Source organism: Caenorhabditis elegans, chromosome I (assembly GCF_000002985.6).
Source record: "Caenorhabditis elegans chromosome I".
NCBI lineage: Eukaryota > Metazoa > Nematoda > Chromadorea > Rhabditida > Rhabditidae > Caenorhabditis > Caenorhabditis elegans.
This window is the reverse complement of record NC_003279.8, coordinates 9,774,062-9,792,329: the sequence shown is the minus strand read 5'-3', so window position 1 is coordinate 9,792,329 and position 18,268 is coordinate 9,774,062. Positions and strand designations below refer to the sequence as shown.

The following is an 18,268-nucleotide window of genomic DNA, read 5'->3' as shown; positions in this document are numbered from 1 at the left end:
TATGTTATCGTACTAAATGTATTCACAAATGGATATGATGACGTAGGAAGAGATCTAGAAGATTAGATGAGGGCGTTTTGGCATCAGGTGCCAATGAAAACGTATAAAAAAGTTTTATGTGTGTGAAGAGTGGAACGGAATTGAAGAGAAAGCTGCATTTGAAAAGAAAAATAAACGTTTTTTTTTTGTATAAATAGAGCAATTTCTTACTTTCTATATAGAAAACACAGAGAACTTTTGAATAGAAAGCAACGTTTCAAAGATGAATCATATTATGACGATTTCACCGAATTTATTTTCGCATAGCTAAACAAGGAAATATAAAGAATGATGAAGTGAACGGTGCATTATTTCAATTTTTGGATTACTGTTTCAGGAATTTTAAATTGAATAATGAATTTGAATAAAACTTTTAGACATATTTGATTTCATATTATACATTTTTCTAAATTTTTAGAATGATTTTTTCCGAAATTCCCTCGCATTAATCTATATTTTTAATATTTAATTTGAAACATTTTTTGCCAAATTTTCATCAATTTTCCGTGAGGGAAACTTGATAACCTGAAAGAAATTGAGATAAAAACAATAACATGGAATTTTTAATTTTCGAAACTAGGTGATTCATTTTTGCGGGAATTCGAAATTAATTCAACATTTTAATTTTTGCTAAATTAAAAAAGATTATTAGAAATATTTAGAAAAATTGTATTTTCAAAAAATTTGACAGTATTTACGATCCATTTTTTTTTTGTTAAAACACATTCCTCAACTTATATTACTTAATTAATTATTTAATCATTAAGGCAAGAGAAATTTGATAAAATTGGAAAAAAATCAATTTTTGAAGCTTGGAGGCTTTTATGGAAAATGTATGAAAAAGTAAAATTGTTTGGATCACCGAAACGGGCCATAACAACCGATTATCCAAGATTTCCGTTTCGGAAAACGAAGAAAATGTTAGAGAGTAGTTGAGCGAAACAAAAAAATGAGAGAAAGGTTTCCTTTTTTCTCAGCGTCTAGTAATTTTTCTCGTGGGGATTTTCGATACTCTATCGTTGTCAGAATAGTCAGACGACGAATAACAAGATGGCAAATTGACGTCACGTGGGGGGAAAGCTGATTCATTGTAAATTCTGTTACGATTAAATAAAAATCATATAAAATGGATATGAGTTTGAATAACACTAACTGAAAAAAACCCTAGTAGGAAAAAATAGTTCAAAGGAATTTCTTCACGATGAAAAAGAGTTCCAGTGCCAAAGCGAGTTCAGCAGGAGCTTTCTAACATCTCTACCCACCCTCTTCATCCTGTTACACTATTTCGTCTCACGGAGAATATTGATTTTGACGAGAAAGAGACGAAAAGATGCGCACACAGACACACGCACATGCGAGAAGGCTGTCAATGAGAAGAGAATCAACCCTCGAGACACACAAATACTGAGTTCCTACTGGTTTTGAACTTGTAACGCCGTTTTTTTTCTGAATTTTTGAGATGGCAATGGAGGGAGGGGTAATTTTAATTTGGCAGCAAGCTGCGCCATGGTTTGTCGCGAGAAAGCTCGTTTAGAGTTTATGAAGCGCAGGCGTCATAGAACACTGGCAAAAAATCTCCTAACTTTTGTTTTTAATTAAAATTAATTAATTTATGTTTTTTTTAATAAGAAACAATCTAAATATTACCTAGATTTGTTATTTATGTAAGTTCTATTAAAAGTTGAATTTGAACAAGAAAATTGGGCAAACACGAGTTTTCCCATTGACCACGAAACTCTGTTATCATTGAAAATCAGAATTTAAAAAAAAAGAAAATACGCAGAGAAACAGTCTGATTGGGTAAAGCGATAGTGGAACACGAGACCCGAAAAAATAACAAAATTCTAGTCTTTGAAACTTCAAAATAGGATGTTACAAATGTAAGGTTCTCGTCAAAATAGTACGGAAACTTGTTTTACGTAACTAGCGTCATGTTTTTAAATGATAAAATGAAAAAGGAAGTCACTAATGGTTCGAAAATTGGAAATGTTTTGAAGAAGTGAGTTATTACTTTTTGATGTAATGCTCAAGCCTGGGCTCTAAATGTATAAATTCGATCTACGACAACACGAAAGCTTAAAATTGTTGAAATGAAGGCAAACAATTGCCAATTTAAAAACAAAATTGTATGTGCTAGTGACAGCACGTGATTTTGAAAACCAATAACAAAATGAGAGGAGCGAGGCATCTGAACTCAGATTTTTATCAGCTAGATTCTGTGGAGGTTGACGGGAGAAACAGCATCATTGATTGTTGTTTCCACCTGTTTTGTTCATTTTTAACATTAACCACCTAATCCAGGAGATTGTCAGGGAAAACCTACGAAGAACATTTTTTCATGTAAGAAATGTAGGTTAAATTGATAAAAAATTAATTTACAGAAATAGGAGACATCTTGACGAAAAACAAAGAAACGAATTGAACCAACTCTAGAAACAGAATGGTTTGTCTTCAAACCAGCGCGTTTTATTTTCACTGATGGAGCGATCTAAAATAAGTCGGAACAATAATCTACATTGAAAATTGTTTAGATGGATTCTGGGTCGGCGTCGACTCCCTTGAACCAGTGTCCGCACTCGCATCTCTTTGGATCTCCTTTGCGAATTGTCATGAAATTGACATGTCCGGAATCTTGCTCACCTGAAAAATAGTTGTTTAATTGAATCAATCATGCTTTTAAATATAACTTACACATGCATCCAATGATTCTGAAGTCGTAGTGAGATGGGACCAAATTTGGCTTCTGCTTGGTGGAAGCCTCAGCGCGATAGTAGACTTTTGGCTCGTAACGCTGAAGAATGAAACTTTTATTATTTAACTTTGAAAAGATGAAGAAATAGTAGATAATTTGCCACTTTTACTAAATGGGTTTCATTTTGTAAACACTTTCTCATTAAAAACCAGTATTAGATACGATAACGACTCAAATTGCAAATCTCCCTCAGATCAGCTTCGACAAAGTTCGTTCAATACGACTCACACTTCAAGACAAAATCTCGAGAGCGAAGTAGCTCACAATTAGCTAAATTGATACATCATGGGGTATACTTTGGAAATTATTGGGAAAATTGTTAAATTTTATTAACAAAAACTCACATCATCTCCAGCAAGACGAGCGAGAAGCATCTTCTTTTCACGTCCGGTAGCGTGCTCAAGTGGATCTGGGTAGTATCCGTAGTCTTCTGGCGAGGCTTCAGTGGCCAAAGTACGACGGGCCACGGCAGCTGGAGCGACGAGCTTCTTCGAAAGGGCGGCAACAGCCGTCTTAGCAAGTTGAGCCATCTGAAAAATACAATTGTATTTCTCAAGTATCAAAAACGACTAAATATAAATTCGATTTCGAATGAAGAAAATTATCGATCGGGAGTCTAAAAATCAAAAAAGGAAGGTGGCCTTATTGAAATAGGGTTAAATTAAAAGATAAACCTCTTGAAAAATCAGAAATTTTTTGAAGAACACTTATATTCTGATTGGACCCTTGAAAATGCGAACAATAGCCGAAAAGAGCCAAAAACGCTTGGCACGATTTACGGAGCCTCAGTGGCGGGCGTACACTCGGCGTACACTCGGCATACACTACGCGCGTCTGTTGCAACGCACAAGACGCTCCTCAATACGAAACACCGTAATGCGAAGAGGATTTGAATTCGTTTCGTCCACTAGGCGCGCTCGGGAGAAATTTTCACTTTTTTTGGCGCGAAACAGACGACAATAGGATTGGGAGATGGCTGTCATTCTTTCTCATTTTTCGCTTCTCAATCGCTCGTATTCTCTCTCTTCGATTTGCTCCTAAAATGGAGTTGTTTGAAAGTTGACTCGTTGTCTACACATGCTGTAAATATTGAGCCACATTTTATTGTTTGTTAACAAATTTTCTTGATTATATTGCAACTTGTGTGTTCAATAGAATCTTTAGTTTTAGGGAATTCGTTTCTCCAGCGGCTAATAAAATCATTATAGATTTGCATTTCGGCTTCTACTTTAGTTACGTGCTATTGCTTGTGATGTTTTTAATTTTTATTTATTTTATCATAGCTTATTTACTGAAACTTAAACTTCGTTTTATTATTTTTTGCATTGAAATCTGAATCGTCCCGATGAATATTTGCATTTTCATGAATAGGACATCCAAGCGTCTATATCATGAACATCGGATTAAGGTTTAGTGGAGAACCTATTTCGCAATATACACCAGATGGCCACTACTAGTCATGTCCACCGAGGAATAGGGTCGCCGCTGTCCTTGGCCAATCGGACAAGCGTCGCTCGTTCCTCTCTCTGACCCGGCACTGCCTCTCTGACCAGTTTCATCCAAGTGACAGATGTCTAGAGCAAGGCAGAAAAGATTGTCGTCTTTAGTCTTCCAATTTGAGTTGTTTTACCCTTTCCTCGCACCAGAATATCTAATGACGAAGAGCTCTGTTTTCTTTCCCAGCCCGACTTTCATTTCTCATTTGACTAGATGCATAGAACCCAATAGGGTTTGACTGCTGTGTATGTACCACGATGCAATGGGCGTAATTGCTCTCTGTTTTCAACGGTCCGAGTCTTTTTCGCTATTTCGCAATACTCTTGAGAGCTAGCATTTCATATGTATGCAATTGGGTTTGTTTCATTTGGAGGCTCATAAATTTTATATCCCAAACCTTCTCCATCTCGTTAACTAATGTAAGTTCCTGGTTTTGTTTTTATTTACTTGTTGTAAACCTTGTACCAAGTTTATATCTGGTTTATTGCCCTGAAAACTATTCAGCCGGAATTGTCAACAGGATTATTTATAATTGAGTTGACCTTGTTTCCTAGTTGATCGACTCCTATGATTTTATCATTCGTACTTTACGCCATATGTTATCCGCGTTCATTTATGATTTCATTTCTTCTAATTTCCGTTAATTTTCAGGTTCGTTTTCAACATGCGTGAGGTCATCTCCATCCACGTCGGACAAGCCGGAGTCCAAATCGGTAATGCTTGCTGGGAGCTCTACTGTCTCGAGCATGGAATCCAGCCCGATGGAACTATGCCATCAGACCAACAAGCCGATGGAGAATCTTTCACCACCTTCTTCTCCGATACTGGAAACGGAAGATATGTTCCAAGATCGATTTTTGTAGATCTTGAGCCAACTGTTGTTGGTAAGCAATAATAAAAACCGTTTCAAATTCAAATTTGTTTTTTTTTTCAGATGAGATCCGCACTGGAACCTACAAGAAGCTGTTCCATCCAGAACAGATGATCACCGGAAAGGAAGATGCCGCCAACAACTACGCTCGTGGTCACTACACCGTCGGAAAGGAACTGATCGACACTGTTCTCGACAGAATCCGTCGCCTCGCTGACAACTGCAGTGGTCTTCAAGGATTCTTCGTCTTTCATTCATTCGGAGGAGGAACTGGATCTGGATTCACCTCATTGCTTATGGAGCGCCTCTCGGTTGACTATGGAAAGAAGTCGAAGCTGGAATTCTCCATCTACCCAGCCCCACAAGTCTCGACTGCCGTCGTTGAGCCATACAACTCTATACTGACGACTCACACCACCCTCGAGCACTCCGACTGTGCGTTCATGGTCGACAACGAGGCTATCTATGATATCTGCCGCAGAAACCTCAGCGTTGACCGTCCAAGTTACACCAACCTGAACCGCATCATCTCGCAGGTTGTGTCTTCCATCACCGCTTCCCTCCGTTTCGATGGAGCTCTCAATGTTGATCTCAATGAGTTCCAAACCAACTTGGTCCCATATCCAAGAATTCATTTCCCATTGGCTGCGTACACTCCACTGATCTCTGCTGACAAGGTATACATTTTTAATGTCAAATTGTTAAAAAAGTAATGATTTCAGGCTTACCATGAGGCTCTCTCTGTCAATGACATCACCAACAGTTGCTTCGAGCCAGCCAACCAAATGGTGAAGTGCGATCCACGCCACGGAAAGTACATGGCTGTTTGCCTCTTGTACAGAGGAGATGTCGTTCCAAAGGACGTCAACACTGCCATCGCCGCCATCAAGACCAAGAGAACCATTCAATTCGTTGACTGGTGCCCAACTGGATTCAAGGTCGGAATCAACTACCAGCCACCAACTGTTGTTCCAGGAGGAGATCTCGCCAAGGTACCACGTGCCGTATGTATGCTCTCCAACACCACCGCCATCGCTGAAGCCTGGTCTCGCTTGGACTACAAGTTCGATCTTATGTACGCCAAGCGCGCCTTCGTTCACTGGTACGTCGGAGAAGGAATGGAGGAGGGAGAGTTCACCGAGGCTCGTGAAGACTTGGCTGCTCTCGAAAAGGACTACGAAGAGGTCGGAGCTGACTCGAACGAGGGAGGAAACGAGGAGGAAGGAGAAGAGTATTAAACTCGTGCCGCCTGCTCCAATCTGCATAATACTGAACTCGCATCAATTTCTGCTTAATTCGCTTCTTTTTATTTTTTTCTAAATTTTGAATGAAAAGAGTTCCAATTTCTATGCTCATCGCTTGTGTTGTATACGATAAATTATTTCGAATCAATTACCATAGTTAACGTTTTCATCTGAAATTGTAGACAGATTTAGATTTTCATTTAGATGTCGGACGAAAAGATTTCAATGACGCTTAACTTCCCGAAACACAAGCGGGCTCGAAGAAAGAAATATCAGAAGGAGTATCAGGAACGTCACAAGGAAGAAATGATGCAGCAATTAGGAAGAAGATTTCAAAATCAACCATCAACTTCAAGTGCCCCACCTGATACTGTTGAAAAAATTCCATTGCCTACTGAATCAACGTCAGCATTGCCATTTGGAGATTCTCCAAGATTAACAGAAAAAGATTATGAGACGAATTATATGATAGATCCTCCAGTTGTTTCTACACATTCGGCAGAGCTTATAAAATCGAATAGAGTTGTTATAAAAGCAGAAGAAGCTGAAAAATATATGATGGTACGATTTAACCGTTTTCGTTTTTATAAAAATGTGGTTTTTTATTTCAGATCAAAGCTAAATCAACAACAAGTAAAATACTTCAAGATTTTCAAACTAAAATTCTGGAAACTGTTAAAACAAAACGTCGACTTCAAGCTGATGTTCCTTATATAATTCATCCATGTCATTCAATGAAAGGCCGGAAAACGCCAAAACAGAAAGGAGGAGACGAAAGTTTTACGGCATCTGATGTGTCTGATGACTCGAACGATTCTCAGGATGAAGCTTCTACTTCAGAGCCAACAAACAGACAAGCTCCTGAAGCGGACAAGACCGGAGAAGTAAAAGATGAGAAACAGACATGTAATCGGAGGAATCAACAGAGAAAGTATGCAGCTTCTCTAAAATACCCATGTTAATTTTTTAAGATAAACGCAAAAATTTCGATGTTTGCTGCAAAAATACCGTGTCTGGTCTCGACACGACAATTTCTTGTTGAATGCAATGTGCGCGCCTTTAGAGTACTGTACTTTCAAACTTGTGTTTTTGCAGAATTTTCATCGATTTTTCGATACAGATTTGTTTTTTTTTTTCAAACTGAAATGAAACATTAAATCACACATGATTTTGTGGGAAAACTATGAAAATTCAAAAATATCGGCTACCATATTTTTGGCACAAAAAAATGCTGCCTCTTGTAATTTTCAATTGTTCTTGTTTAAGAGCGAAAAGATTGCGGAATTTCGAAGAAAAGGAACGGCAAATCACACTTTTGAAAAAAGGAATTGATCGAAAGAAGACTCATCCAAATGGAATTCATCCGGATATCTCATTCAATGAAAAAGGTTTGGGAAACGAAGGACCAGAGTGTAGATGTCCAGAACCAATAAAAACTTGTGGCCTGAAACATGGATATTATGCAGGTGAAGATAAGGCTATAGATTGCAAGAAAAGGTAATTTTATTTTAGAATTTTAAAAATAAAAATGATTTTTTTTCAGCAATGGCGAAAACCTGCATTATTACACCCTTCGAGTCACACCTTTGCCAAGCGAAAATCAACTTTATAGAACACATATGGCAATAAATGGAGAGGAATTTGAATTTGAAGGATTCTCATTAATCACACATGCACCACTTCCGGATTGTATGACAAGAGCACCAATTTGTAAATATAGTATGGATTATGAATTTCAGTTGGTTGAAGAATTTATGCCTGATGAGGTGAGTGAAAAAATATTTCTTTTCAAAATATTAAATGTTAATTTTAAATTTCAGTGTTTCGACCCAGAAGATTGTGACATGCTGTTTGAGTATATATTTCATGAAATATTTGAAATGCTCGATTTTGAACTACGTCCGAAGCATATACCATCTGATGTTGAATCTTGTCCAATGATCCATATTATGCCGCGTTTTGTTCAAACAAAGGATGATCTTGTTCAACTTTGGTCTTCAAAAACAGTTCTTGCATATTTCACGAGCAAAGGAAGTTCAGAGATAATGAGCCCAGAAGATGTTAACCGCCTTTGTGATGCTCAAATTGATCAGTTCACTCGAAATACTTCGAAGCATAAGCAATCGATTGTTCTCAATACAAAATTCAAACCTTCTGCTATCAGAGCCGATTGGTTTGAGAGAGATGAAGAAAAGAAAGAAGTATATGTTGTACATAATGCGATCCGTGCACAGACATATACAGCAATTTCGCTTCCAAGAATCGCATTTCTCGAGAAAACATTAAATAAGATGATACAAGAGAAACAAAGCAGTGGTGTTTATAATAAAGATTTTGAGAAAACGAAGAACGAGCTGGAACATCTGAAAAGAGAGAATCGATCAGCTCGAAATCTGAAGCTTCGGGAGCCAGTAGCTGGATTCATTGAAACAGGATTGAAGCCTGATGTGGCAGCACATGTTGTCATGACAATACTTGCATGCCATCATATTCGATACAATTTTTCATTGGATGTATTTGAAGAAGTCATCGAATATAAATTCAACGATAGAAGAGTCATCGAATTAGCGTTAATGCATTCGTCGTTTAAAAGTCATTATGGTACTCCAATTGATCACGTCAAGAATATGATTACAAATTGTGGATATCGTCGAAAATACGGAGCAGAAGATAAGCGAGAAAAGAAACGAGGTTCGAGATTGAAACTAAAATTTTTAGATAAATTTAATTTTGTGTAACTTAAGAATATAAAATTTAGTATCATTCGTAAGGCGGCCTATCAGAAGTACAGTAACCAACTTCCAATTTTCGTTTTTTGTTCTTTCGGCAACTTTATTTTGTTATAAAAAACTAAACTGTCTCCCATGAAAATGAGGACATTATAGAAAAATTGTGAATTAGAAGAGAATGGGTTACTGTATTGCGCACACTTTTCGCGCTGCATTCATTTAAAACTATTTGTTTTTAGAGAAATAGTACAGTATTTTATGGTTAATTTTAAAATAGTTTAAAAATTTTGATTTATAAAATAATACTTTATTTTTTTAAAAAGCGTTCAAAAATTAAATATTTTATCATTATTCTAATCCCTTCCCTAGTTGCAGGAATAATGAGTCTGTTCAATATCATGAAAGGAACATCTGGTGGCGAGCCGATTCTTCACAATGAACGTCTTGAATATCTCGGAGATGCTGTTGTCGAACTGATCGTGTCACATCATCTTTATTTCATGCTCACACATCATTTCGAAGGAGGGCTGGCTACTTATAGAACTGCTCTTGTTCAAAATCGAAATCTGGCTACACTTGCAAAGAATTGTCGTATCGATGAAATGCTCCAATATTCTCATGGAGCAGATCTGATAAACGTCGCTGAATTCAAGCATGCACTGGCTAATGCTTTTGAAGCTGTGATGGCTGCAATATATCTCGATGGAGGATTAGCTCCCTGTGATGTGATATTCTCAAAAGCAATGTATGGACATCAGCCGGTGTTAAAAGAGAAATGGGATCACATTAATGAGCATGAACTTAAAAGAGAGGATCCTCAAGGAGACCGAGATCTTTCTTTTATAACTCCAACACTTTCAACTTTTCATGCTTTGGAAGAACGACTCGGAATTCAATTCAACAATATCCGACTTTTGGCAAAGGCATTCACTCGTAGAAATATTCCAAATAATGATTTAACAAAGGGACATAATCAACGACTTGAATGGCTTGGTGACTCGGTGCTTCAACTTATTGTATCCGATTTTCTTTATCGTCGCTTTCCATATCATCACGAAGGACATATGTCACTGCTACGAACAAGTTTAGTCAGTAATCAAACACAAGCTGTCGTCTGTGATGATCTTGGATTCACTGAATTTGTGATAAAAGCACCTTATAAAACACCAGAGTTGAAACTAAAGGATAAAGCAGATCTTGTCGAAGCATTTATTGGAGCTCTTTATGTAGATCGTGGAATCGAGCATTGTCGTGCTTTCATCAGAATTGTATTTTGTCCAAGACTGAAACACTTTATCGAAAGCGAGAAATGGAATGATGCTAAGTCACATCTCCAGCAATGGTGTCTTGCAATGCGTGATCCAAGTAGTTCGGAACCAGATATGCCAGAATATCGGGTACTTGGAATCGAAGGACCAACCAATAATCGAATTTTCAAAATTGCTGTATATTATAAGTAAGTTAAAAACGCTTTTGCAGTACTAAACAAGCAATAAATAATTTATTTCAGGGGTAAACGTTTGGCATCCGCTGCTGAGTCGAACGTTCATAAAGCTGAATTACGGGTGGCTGAGCTGGCTTTGGCTAATCTAGAGTCGATGAGCTTTTCGAAGATGAAAGCGAAAAATAATAGTGTTAGTTTTATTTTTAGCAAAATATATTTCTTACACCTTTTCAAGTGGTTTCAGAACATGCGCCGTCGTCTTGAACAAGATACCAGCGACTAATTACGGGGTTATAATTATACTATGTCTGTTTGAATGTGATTCGGTTCAATTTATGAATATCATATCTTTATTTTAAGTATGTTTTTTTTTGTTTCGAATTGAATTTGAAAGTTTGAATTGCTGCAATAAATTACAATTTCTCTCCAAGTGCTTCTTTGATATCTTTTTCCATGTCCTTTGGATCAGTCGTTGGTCCAAATCTCTTGATAATTTTCCCATCGCGTCCAACCAAGAACTTTGTGAAATTCCATTTAATTGCATCGAACATGAATCCACCTTTCTCATTTTTCAAAAATTTGAAAAGTGGTGACTGTTTATCTCCATTCACATCAATCTTCTGGAAAAGTGTTGGTTCGAATTTAAATTTGTCAGCGACAAATGCTTGAATATCGATTTCACACGATGGTTCCTGACCGGCAAATTGATTGCAAGGGAAGGCAAGAACTTCGAGACCATCCTTTTTGTACCTGGAATATTTTGTCGTCTTAAAGAAATGGAAATCTTATCTAGCCGCAAAATTTTGCGCTTCGACACGGCAATTTTTGTTAAAAACAAAAATACACGGATATGCGCGTTTAAGAGTACTGTAATTAAAAACTTGTGTTGTTGCAGAATTTTCATCGATTTTTTATAGTTTTTCGTCAAATATGTATTCAATAAAAAAGTAAAATAAAAAACTTAATAATAATTAAAAACACATAACTGCAAACAAATCGTGAGAAAAACTATGAAAAATCGATAAAAATTCCATAGCAACAAAAGTTTTCAATACAGTACATTACAGTATGTACAGTCCTTTCAAAAGCACGTTTGCATTTAGCAAAGAAATTGTCTTTTCGAGACCGGACACCGCTTTTTTGGAGCTTATCGGAATATTTCGCGATTGGGCAATATTTTCATTTCAAACTCACACATCGAGCAATTCTTTGAGTTGTGTATAATTCTTGTTGGTAAGTCCACACTGTGAAGCGACGTTCACGATAATGAGAACTTTTCCTCTGAAAAAGAAAATCAATTTTGAATATCCATTTTCATTGTTTTCTCTATAACTCACTTGTAATCCGAAAGTGACACGTCATCACCATTAGCATTTTTGACGTTGAAATCGTAAACCGAAGACATCTTAAAAATAATTGGAAATGATTTTTTTTTTGCGAAATTATTTAGGAAAATGGTTTATAAATGAAACGAAAAAGTAATAGAACACAAATCAAATGATGACAATTTATTTGGAGCAAGAAAATACGCGAGTAGGCATAAACCACATGAATATGATGACAAGTCTCCGTCTCTCTAGCTACGAATAGGCTACGTTGTAGTGTTTTGTGACTGGACAAAGAATAGACTCGGGTTCGAATAGTTTCATGGTTATTTAGTTTTTCAGTACTCAGAAAATTTCTGTAATGCGTACTTAATTGTACACGTATTTATTCGGATGGGTCTTGTCGCGATAGAAAGTTGATGGTAAAGAAATGTTACTGTTGCATTTCTGATATGATTTATTTATTTAACTTTTTTGGGAGTTGTTGTTCTTGTTCTTGATCTAGATTTAACGTGTTTTATTTGGTTTTTCAAAGATTAGTGAAAATTCTACTACCACAAAATTCGCTACCACAAACTTTTTTTCGTGTCACCTAGCCGAAAAACCCATGCGCTTTTATTACGCGGCTTAGAAAGTTGTGAAAATACAATAGAACTAATTTTTCAAAGTTTAGTTCTTTTGTCAGAAAATAAGTTGTTCTAACTTGTTTTAAAATTACAATTAGTAGTTCTTCATTTTGATTATTTTGAAAATTGAATACTTCACAAGATTTCCAACGTGGCTGCAAAAAAAATTTGGTGGCCTAGTCTACTTGTAAATCAAAGACATTTATAACCTCGGTCAACGGTGTTCCAATCAGAATATGGTTTACCTAATATTAAGAAAAATATCCCTGACAGCTTTATCAAAAAACCAATGCAGATCATTAAAATAACCGAGATAGAATGTTTTCAAAAAACAAAAGAAATTTGATAGATAGAAAGAAATGGATAAAATGACTGAAATATGATATCTAAAATGCGGTTCAATATATCTACCCGTTTCAAATATTTAAATGTCAGATGGCACGTTAAATTGAAAAATTAAACACAGAAATAAAATGAATTATCTGTAGAAGAATACAGTGTAAAACGGAGTAAACCATCCGGGTCGCCATACCATAACCAGACAAACTACAAGAAATTGGAGGAACACTGGCTCAGTTGTACACGCATGAGCTCGAAGATCCGGTTCATATATTAAAACACTATCAATCATATGCATATATCCATTGATTCCTGCTATTTCACCACCTTCTAGTACTTGTGCTCGACGATCTCCACGTGGCCAATACAACTCGAAGACTGAAATTTATTATTGAAATTGTATGGAATTCGTAAATTATTTGCGCCTAAAATCTGTCTAAATTTCCTAACATGTACTATTTCTATTGCTGTCAAATCTTGCAAAACTTTTCACCAAATGTATGGAAAATTATACGAGACGTCATACTGCCAAAAATGATTTCCCAGAGCTCAAACGAGAATCATAGCCCCATGATAGAGTTCTAAAGATGTTTCTCATTCTTTGTCATTTGTGTTATCCTTGCCAATAACACAATGTGTGAATTGAGCGGAAAAACTTGTCCACTTACTGTTTGCACAGAGGATTTGAATATTTAAATGAAGCTGCTGATCTTTTGAACGCAAAGTGTTAAAAATTAGATTTAAAAATCAAAAAGAAACTCACATCTCCCTCTTCTCCTAATCACAACTTTTTCATCATTCATCATTACATAGGTTCGTTCACGAAGATCTGTGTACATTAATGCCTGAAACTTGTTTTTTTTAGACTCAAAGATTTAAATCTACCTGTCCCTGCACAATATGCCGTTTGTAAACATACTGCAGTGCTTGCCAATGATTTCCATCATTCATTCGAGCAACAAGTGAAGTTGATTGCTGTAATAATATAGGTGAAACTGCATTTAGAATTTTCCCAACTCACTTTATGCCACGCTTCATTAGTTGGTACAAAGAAAGTGAAATTTTGTTCAGGTGTAAGAACTTGCCACGGATCCATTGAGTATCGAAGTTGTAAGTTGCTCATCATATGGAATGATGCTCTGGAATAAATTTCAATTATGAAATGATGGCTCACATTTTACTTGATATGTTTGAAAAACTGAATAATATGAAGATAAAAAGTATTTTTGTCTTGGGAATAATCAGTTATTGGAAAGTCCTTATAGGAACTCTCACATTTCTATAATAGATTGAATTGGAGTTTATTTTTCAAAAACTTCTGAAAAAGATTTTGAAATACTATTAGTTAATTGTTACTTCTTTAGTAAAAGCGTTTAATTTAATATTATATTTTTTTAATAACTAGGATGCTAAACTTTTTTGTCTGTATAGGTCGATCATTTCAAAGCAAAACTCACTGAATTCTACTCTCATTCCTCATAATCTCCCAAAGTGACTGATATGGTACACCTAGAACTCTTTCAATATAGTGAACAATTCCATTCGTGGCCGCTACGTTGTCCATCATAATTGCCGTTTTAATACCTCCACCAATTACATAATACGCTGGAAATGTAATTGAGAATCTGCGAAAAGAATAACAAGTACTTACTGACGTTATTAGTTGGCCATTCTCCTTTAATAAAATACAATTGTCTCATATTATCAACTGTATTCACAATTGTTTCATTTGTAATTTCATCTGATGTCAGTTCCTTTGCTGGGACAATGTGCAGTTTTAAGATTTGTTCAAGCCAAATACGATCACGTAGAAGTCGACGTTCTATTTGTTCCGGAATACGATCAAATGCTTCATTCCAGGGAGCAAAAAAGGTTACAAGTCCACCAGTAGCAGAGAAATAATTACGAACTATTTGACCTATAAAAATAAAGATATTTTCAGAGTTTTGGCAATAAATTATGGATAATGTTTTGAAAATTTTAATTATTGGAATTTTATGAACTTTTTTTTACCAATTTACCTATATTTTTACCGTTTAAACATGAGTTTTATTGTAGATAAAATATCTCTAAACACCTGCCCATAGGGAGAGCAATACTAAGAAGACCCTGATTGAAACTAAACTATGTCAAAGCTTCTGTATTTAATCTCAAATAATTCAAATATCATACCAATTGTATTGATATATCTCATGAGAGTTGTAGTTTTATCATTTCGGTAGATCATCATATCAATAGTCTCTGACACAATTCCCAGCACATTATCAATAATATGTACAACTCCATTTTGAGTTGGAATGTTTGGAACCAGAATCTTCGCCCACACAGCTCCTCTTCTGAACTGTGAATATCTCTCGTACACTTCAGAAACGGCATACACTGAAAATTTAAGAACTGTGATTGATTTGATTTATTTAACATAACTAATGCAATTTACAACTGTACAATTGAATTTTGAGTGTTAAATAAAACGGTAAAACGAGACTAACCCAGAAAGAGTACGTCTCGAGTTTGGGACGGGAAAGGAGAGAGAGGGTAATGTGGTAGAAGAGATCAATTAGAAGTCAAAGAGAACCAGCGGATAAAAGTTAATACCGGGGAATATTGAGATCGAGAAAGTTTGAAAACTGATAGGGGGAGAGAAATACCGGTATATTTTTGACAAGGTTGTTCCAAATAGGAATGGATTTGGCAAAGAAATGAGAGGTGCATGTGTCTTTCCTAACCAGAATCATGGGTCTCCTATTGGAATTAGAGAACTTGACAAACTGAGTTAATTTAGAGAAATGAGTAGAACCGGTAAGAAGTCTATATAATAGTTTCATTTGAGCTTTAATTCTAGTGGGTCTGGTGGAGAATAGTTCCATGATGCACAGTCTGTTTTCGTAAGAGGTGAATTTAACGTTGCACCTTTGCAGGACGCGTTTGGTGAAGGTCCTAAGCGGTTTTTCAAGTATGGCAGAGAGTGAGGAGTTGGGGGAAGGGGAGTAGATCTCAGAGCAATAGTTTATGATGGGGGCAACGCATGTTTTAAATAAGTGGCTATAAAACTTGTGGGAGTTAGAGGAGAACGCTTTGAGAATGTGATAGAATTGATTAGCTTCTTTTTATGAACTCGTCTGAGAGAAAATTTTGAACAGAAGACATCTTGCGAGTTAGTTTTTGACTGTTTTCCAGAAAACGTTCGTATGTCAAGAATTGTTTCATGGAAAAGTTTTACTTTAGTAATGAAATAATTAATTGCTTTGTCTGTCAATGAAACATATTATTAAGTTTTTGACCATCAAACCCAAACTCATATAGTTTTGGCCGAAACATTATTTTATTTTCTATAATTTTTTTTTCAATTTTATTCAAAAACTTACGATCCCATTTTCCAGTTCTTCTATCCGTAATATTTCTCATGACCAATTTCAGCTTGAAATTATCTTCAATAATATTTGCTGAAAATCTGACTGATGGATAATAATGTTGACCACCATCATAGAGCCAAGGCCATGTGAACAATACTCGATTTGTACTTGTGACATGAGCAAGAAGAACTTCTCGATCAATACGATTACGATCAATTACCTGGAGAATTTTGATGTTAGATTTTAGATTATTAGATATTTGGATTACTCTTGCAAAAGCTGCATCATTAGGAATGAAGAAAGTATGGAATCCATTCCAAGCTGAGGATCCATAAATTACTAACGCAATGTCTGGAGTACGATCCAGAATATCACGAATTTGTCTGGAAAGTTAAGGTTTTGGAAAAAAGAACAGAAATTTCCCTATCAAATTGTGGAAATAAAAACTAACGATAAATCTCGATTATTGTATTGTCTCTCTTCGAAAACTGATCCATCATGCTCTCTGATAAATGATAATGCAGTTCCTGGATATGGACGATGCCCCATTGGTGTACAAATCTGAATTTTTATTGGTCATTACTGTAGGCACAAATATGCCTACTCTCCTGCCTTTGAATTAAAGCTATAGTTTCTCGGAACTTTTTGTCGCCTATCTCACAAACTTCTCTACGTTTCAAACACATATAAGGTGCTCTAGAAAATTTGAAAAATGAACTATGAGAGGTTTTGGCGAGTTAACGGGATTTATACGGATGGGTCTCGCATCGCAAAATGCATTTTTGTAAAAAAAACTATGTATGCTCTTGTAAGTTCGCTATTGTCCTATTCAACTCAATTCAACTGCTCTGAAAATTGAGCTTCAAAAAATTACTTTAAAAAGATATTGTTCTCCAGAAATGATTCCCCATTGATTTGAAGCATGATTGCACATCATTCCTGCATTTGCAAAGTAAGACTGCAATTTCCAAATATTTTTTTTTCAATATTATCAATCTTACAAAGTTTCCAGGATTGTTCTCGAATTGTGTAATATATGTATAACCTGAGTTTATAGTCGAACGAATCAATGTCTGCTTGTCCCATAGTTTATTCTGCGTCAGTTCGACAACTTGTGAATCCACTGAAATTTTAAACTTATGAGATTTTCGTGAAACTATGGTCTCGACACGACTTAAATGCTCTCAAATGAAGTTCGAGCAGATAGAGCCTTTCAGGATTACTGTAGTGGTGAAACTACAGTACTCCTTATAGGCTCACGAAAAACTTTTCATCTTATTAAAATTTATGACGCCTGGCTCGCCAAAAATTTTGATTCTCAGTTACAAACCTGGGCGATAAAAAACGCAAAGATACAATACCAGGTCTCGACACGGCCTGAAAATTTTATAGAAGGGCGCGTGTGCCTTTAAAGAGTACTGTATGTTTCAAAGTTTTGATGTTTCGAAATTAGTTTTTCGATCGCGTCGAGACCTGTTACCGTATTTTTTCGTGACTCTCGAAAACAACTGTTTGTGAGTTTTACCTATATGTGAAAGTGTTTCTTTCTGATCCATTGCTCTGATAGTCGGATTATAAGTGAAAACATCATCCACGGGAGCAAATACAGTAACCCGGGCGTTACTATCCTTCATGTATGCAGTTGCAACAGCATAATAACCACAAAGTGCACGCCACTAAAATGAAATTCAGATATTATATATTTGTAGATTCAAATTTTCAACAAAAATCTAATTACTTGTTGCAGATCTGGCATTCGTTCCGTCTCGGCCCATAGATCTGACTTGATAGGTGTGAATAAAATAAAAATAAAGACTAAAAATGGAATCATCTTGGTTACATGAAGAAAACTAATAATAAAGGAAGAACGATCGATATGCAAGTGACTCAACCTTCGTCTACGGCTCGTGGGAGGTTGAACATGGGCGGCAGACCGTTTGTTTGATCAAGAGAAAGAGTATGGAGCGATACGAGAGTGCAGATTACCTGGGTTCCGTCCGCTTCATTAGCATATGACAGGAGGAAGCGATACAAACAGAACGGGTGCTT

At 36.0% G+C, this 18,268-nt stretch overlaps 5 protein-coding genes and 5 non-coding genes across 13 annotated transcripts; 4 read left to right on the top strand and 6 right to left on the bottom strand.

Moving 5' to 3' along the window:
• Positions 1-2,478: 2,478 nt before the first annotated feature.
• cox-5B (COX5B-domain-containing protein) lies at positions 2,479-3,321 on the bottom strand (the record flags this gene model as incomplete). Its single annotated transcript, NM_060200.7, has 3 exons — positions 2,479-2,679; positions 2,731-2,830; positions 3,136-3,321. The coding sequence occupies 3 exons, from the start codon at positions 3,319-3,321 to the stop codon at positions 2,567-2,569; spliced, it is 399 nt and encodes a 132-aa protein (NP_492601.1). The 3' UTR covers positions 2,479-2,566.
• Positions 2,840-3,109, bottom strand: F26E4.16. Its single transcript, NR_050438.1, has one exon. It is a non-coding gene; the product is annotated as an Unclassified non-coding RNA F26E4.16 (non-coding RNA).
• Positions 2,976-3,084, bottom strand: F26E4.14. Its single transcript, NR_050439.1, has one exon. It is a non-coding gene; the product is annotated as an Unclassified non-coding RNA F26E4.14 (non-coding RNA).
• A 1,384-nt stretch (positions 3,322-4,705) lies between the features above and the next one.
• On the top strand, positions 4,706-6,549 carry tba-1 (Tubulin alpha chain; the record flags this gene model as incomplete). Of its 2 annotated transcripts, NM_001264283.3 has the most annotated exons (4): positions 4,706-4,707; positions 4,940-5,172; positions 5,223-5,836; positions 5,882-6,397. In NM_001264283.3, coding segments are annotated over 4 exons (1,365 nt in total). The 2 variants fall into 2 exon arrangements, with proteins under 2 accessions (NP_001251212.1, NP_001379189.1); NM_001392888.1 differs by lacking the exon at positions 4,706-4,707 and having other exon boundaries at positions 5,882-6,549.
• A 56-nt stretch (positions 6,550-6,605) lies between these two features.
• On the top strand, positions 6,606-11,006 carry drsh-1 (Ribonuclease 3; the record flags this gene model as incomplete). Of its 2 annotated transcripts, none has more annotated exons than NM_001128988.5 (8): positions 6,606-6,964; positions 7,015-7,334; positions 7,670-7,900; positions 7,947-8,169; positions 8,224-9,094; positions 9,508-10,588; positions 10,643-10,766; positions 10,821-11,006. In NM_001128988.5, the coding sequence occupies 8 exons, from the start codon at positions 6,608-6,610 to the stop codon at positions 10,857-10,859; spliced, it is 3,246 nt and encodes a 1,081-aa protein (NP_001122460.2). In that variant the 3' UTR covers positions 10,860-11,006. The 2 variants fall into 2 exon arrangements, with proteins under 2 accessions (NP_001122460.2, NP_492599.1); NM_060198.6 differs by having other exon boundaries at positions 6,608-6,964; positions 9,502-10,588; positions 10,812-10,999.
• F26E4.18 lies at positions 8,218-8,297 on the bottom strand. The gene has a single exon (NR_050437.1). It is a non-coding gene; the product is annotated as an Unclassified non-coding RNA F26E4.18 (non-coding RNA).
• gpx-1 (Glutathione peroxidase 1) lies at positions 10,917-11,981 on the bottom strand (the record flags this gene model as incomplete). Its single annotated transcript, NM_060197.3, has 3 exons — positions 10,917-11,326; positions 11,771-11,857; positions 11,914-11,981. The coding sequence occupies 3 exons, from the start codon at positions 11,979-11,981 to the stop codon at positions 10,990-10,992; spliced, it is 492 nt and encodes a 163-aa protein (NP_492598.1). The 3' UTR covers positions 10,917-10,989.
• An 806-nt stretch (positions 11,982-12,787) lies between these two features.
• On the bottom strand, positions 12,788-18,165 carry F26E4.7 (FAS1 domain-containing protein; the record flags this gene model as incomplete). Of its 2 annotated transcripts, NM_170913.3 has the most annotated exons (14): positions 12,788-13,244; positions 13,630-13,711; positions 13,752-13,841; positions 13,888-14,005; positions 14,324-14,471; positions 14,518-14,784; positions 15,039-15,245; positions 16,232-16,439; positions 16,488-16,602; positions 16,671-16,780; positions 17,094-17,177; positions 17,221-17,342; positions 17,745-17,895; positions 17,958-18,165. In NM_170913.3, 14 exons carry the CDS (start codon positions 18,048-18,050, stop codon positions 13,006-13,008), a joined length of 2,034 nt encoding a protein of 677 aa, NP_740906.1. The 2 variants fall into 2 exon arrangements, with proteins under 2 accessions (NP_740906.1, NP_740907.1); NM_171843.5 differs by lacking the exon at positions 15,039-15,245 and having other exon boundaries at positions 13,006-13,244; positions 17,958-18,050.
• 21ur-14261 lies at positions 14,484-14,504 on the top strand. Its single transcript, NR_050436.1, has one exon.
• On the top strand, positions 18,115-18,256 carry F26E4.17. The gene has a single exon (NR_050435.1). It is a non-coding gene; the product is annotated as an Unclassified non-coding RNA F26E4.17 (non-coding RNA).
• Positions 18,257-18,268: the final 12 nt, after the last annotated feature.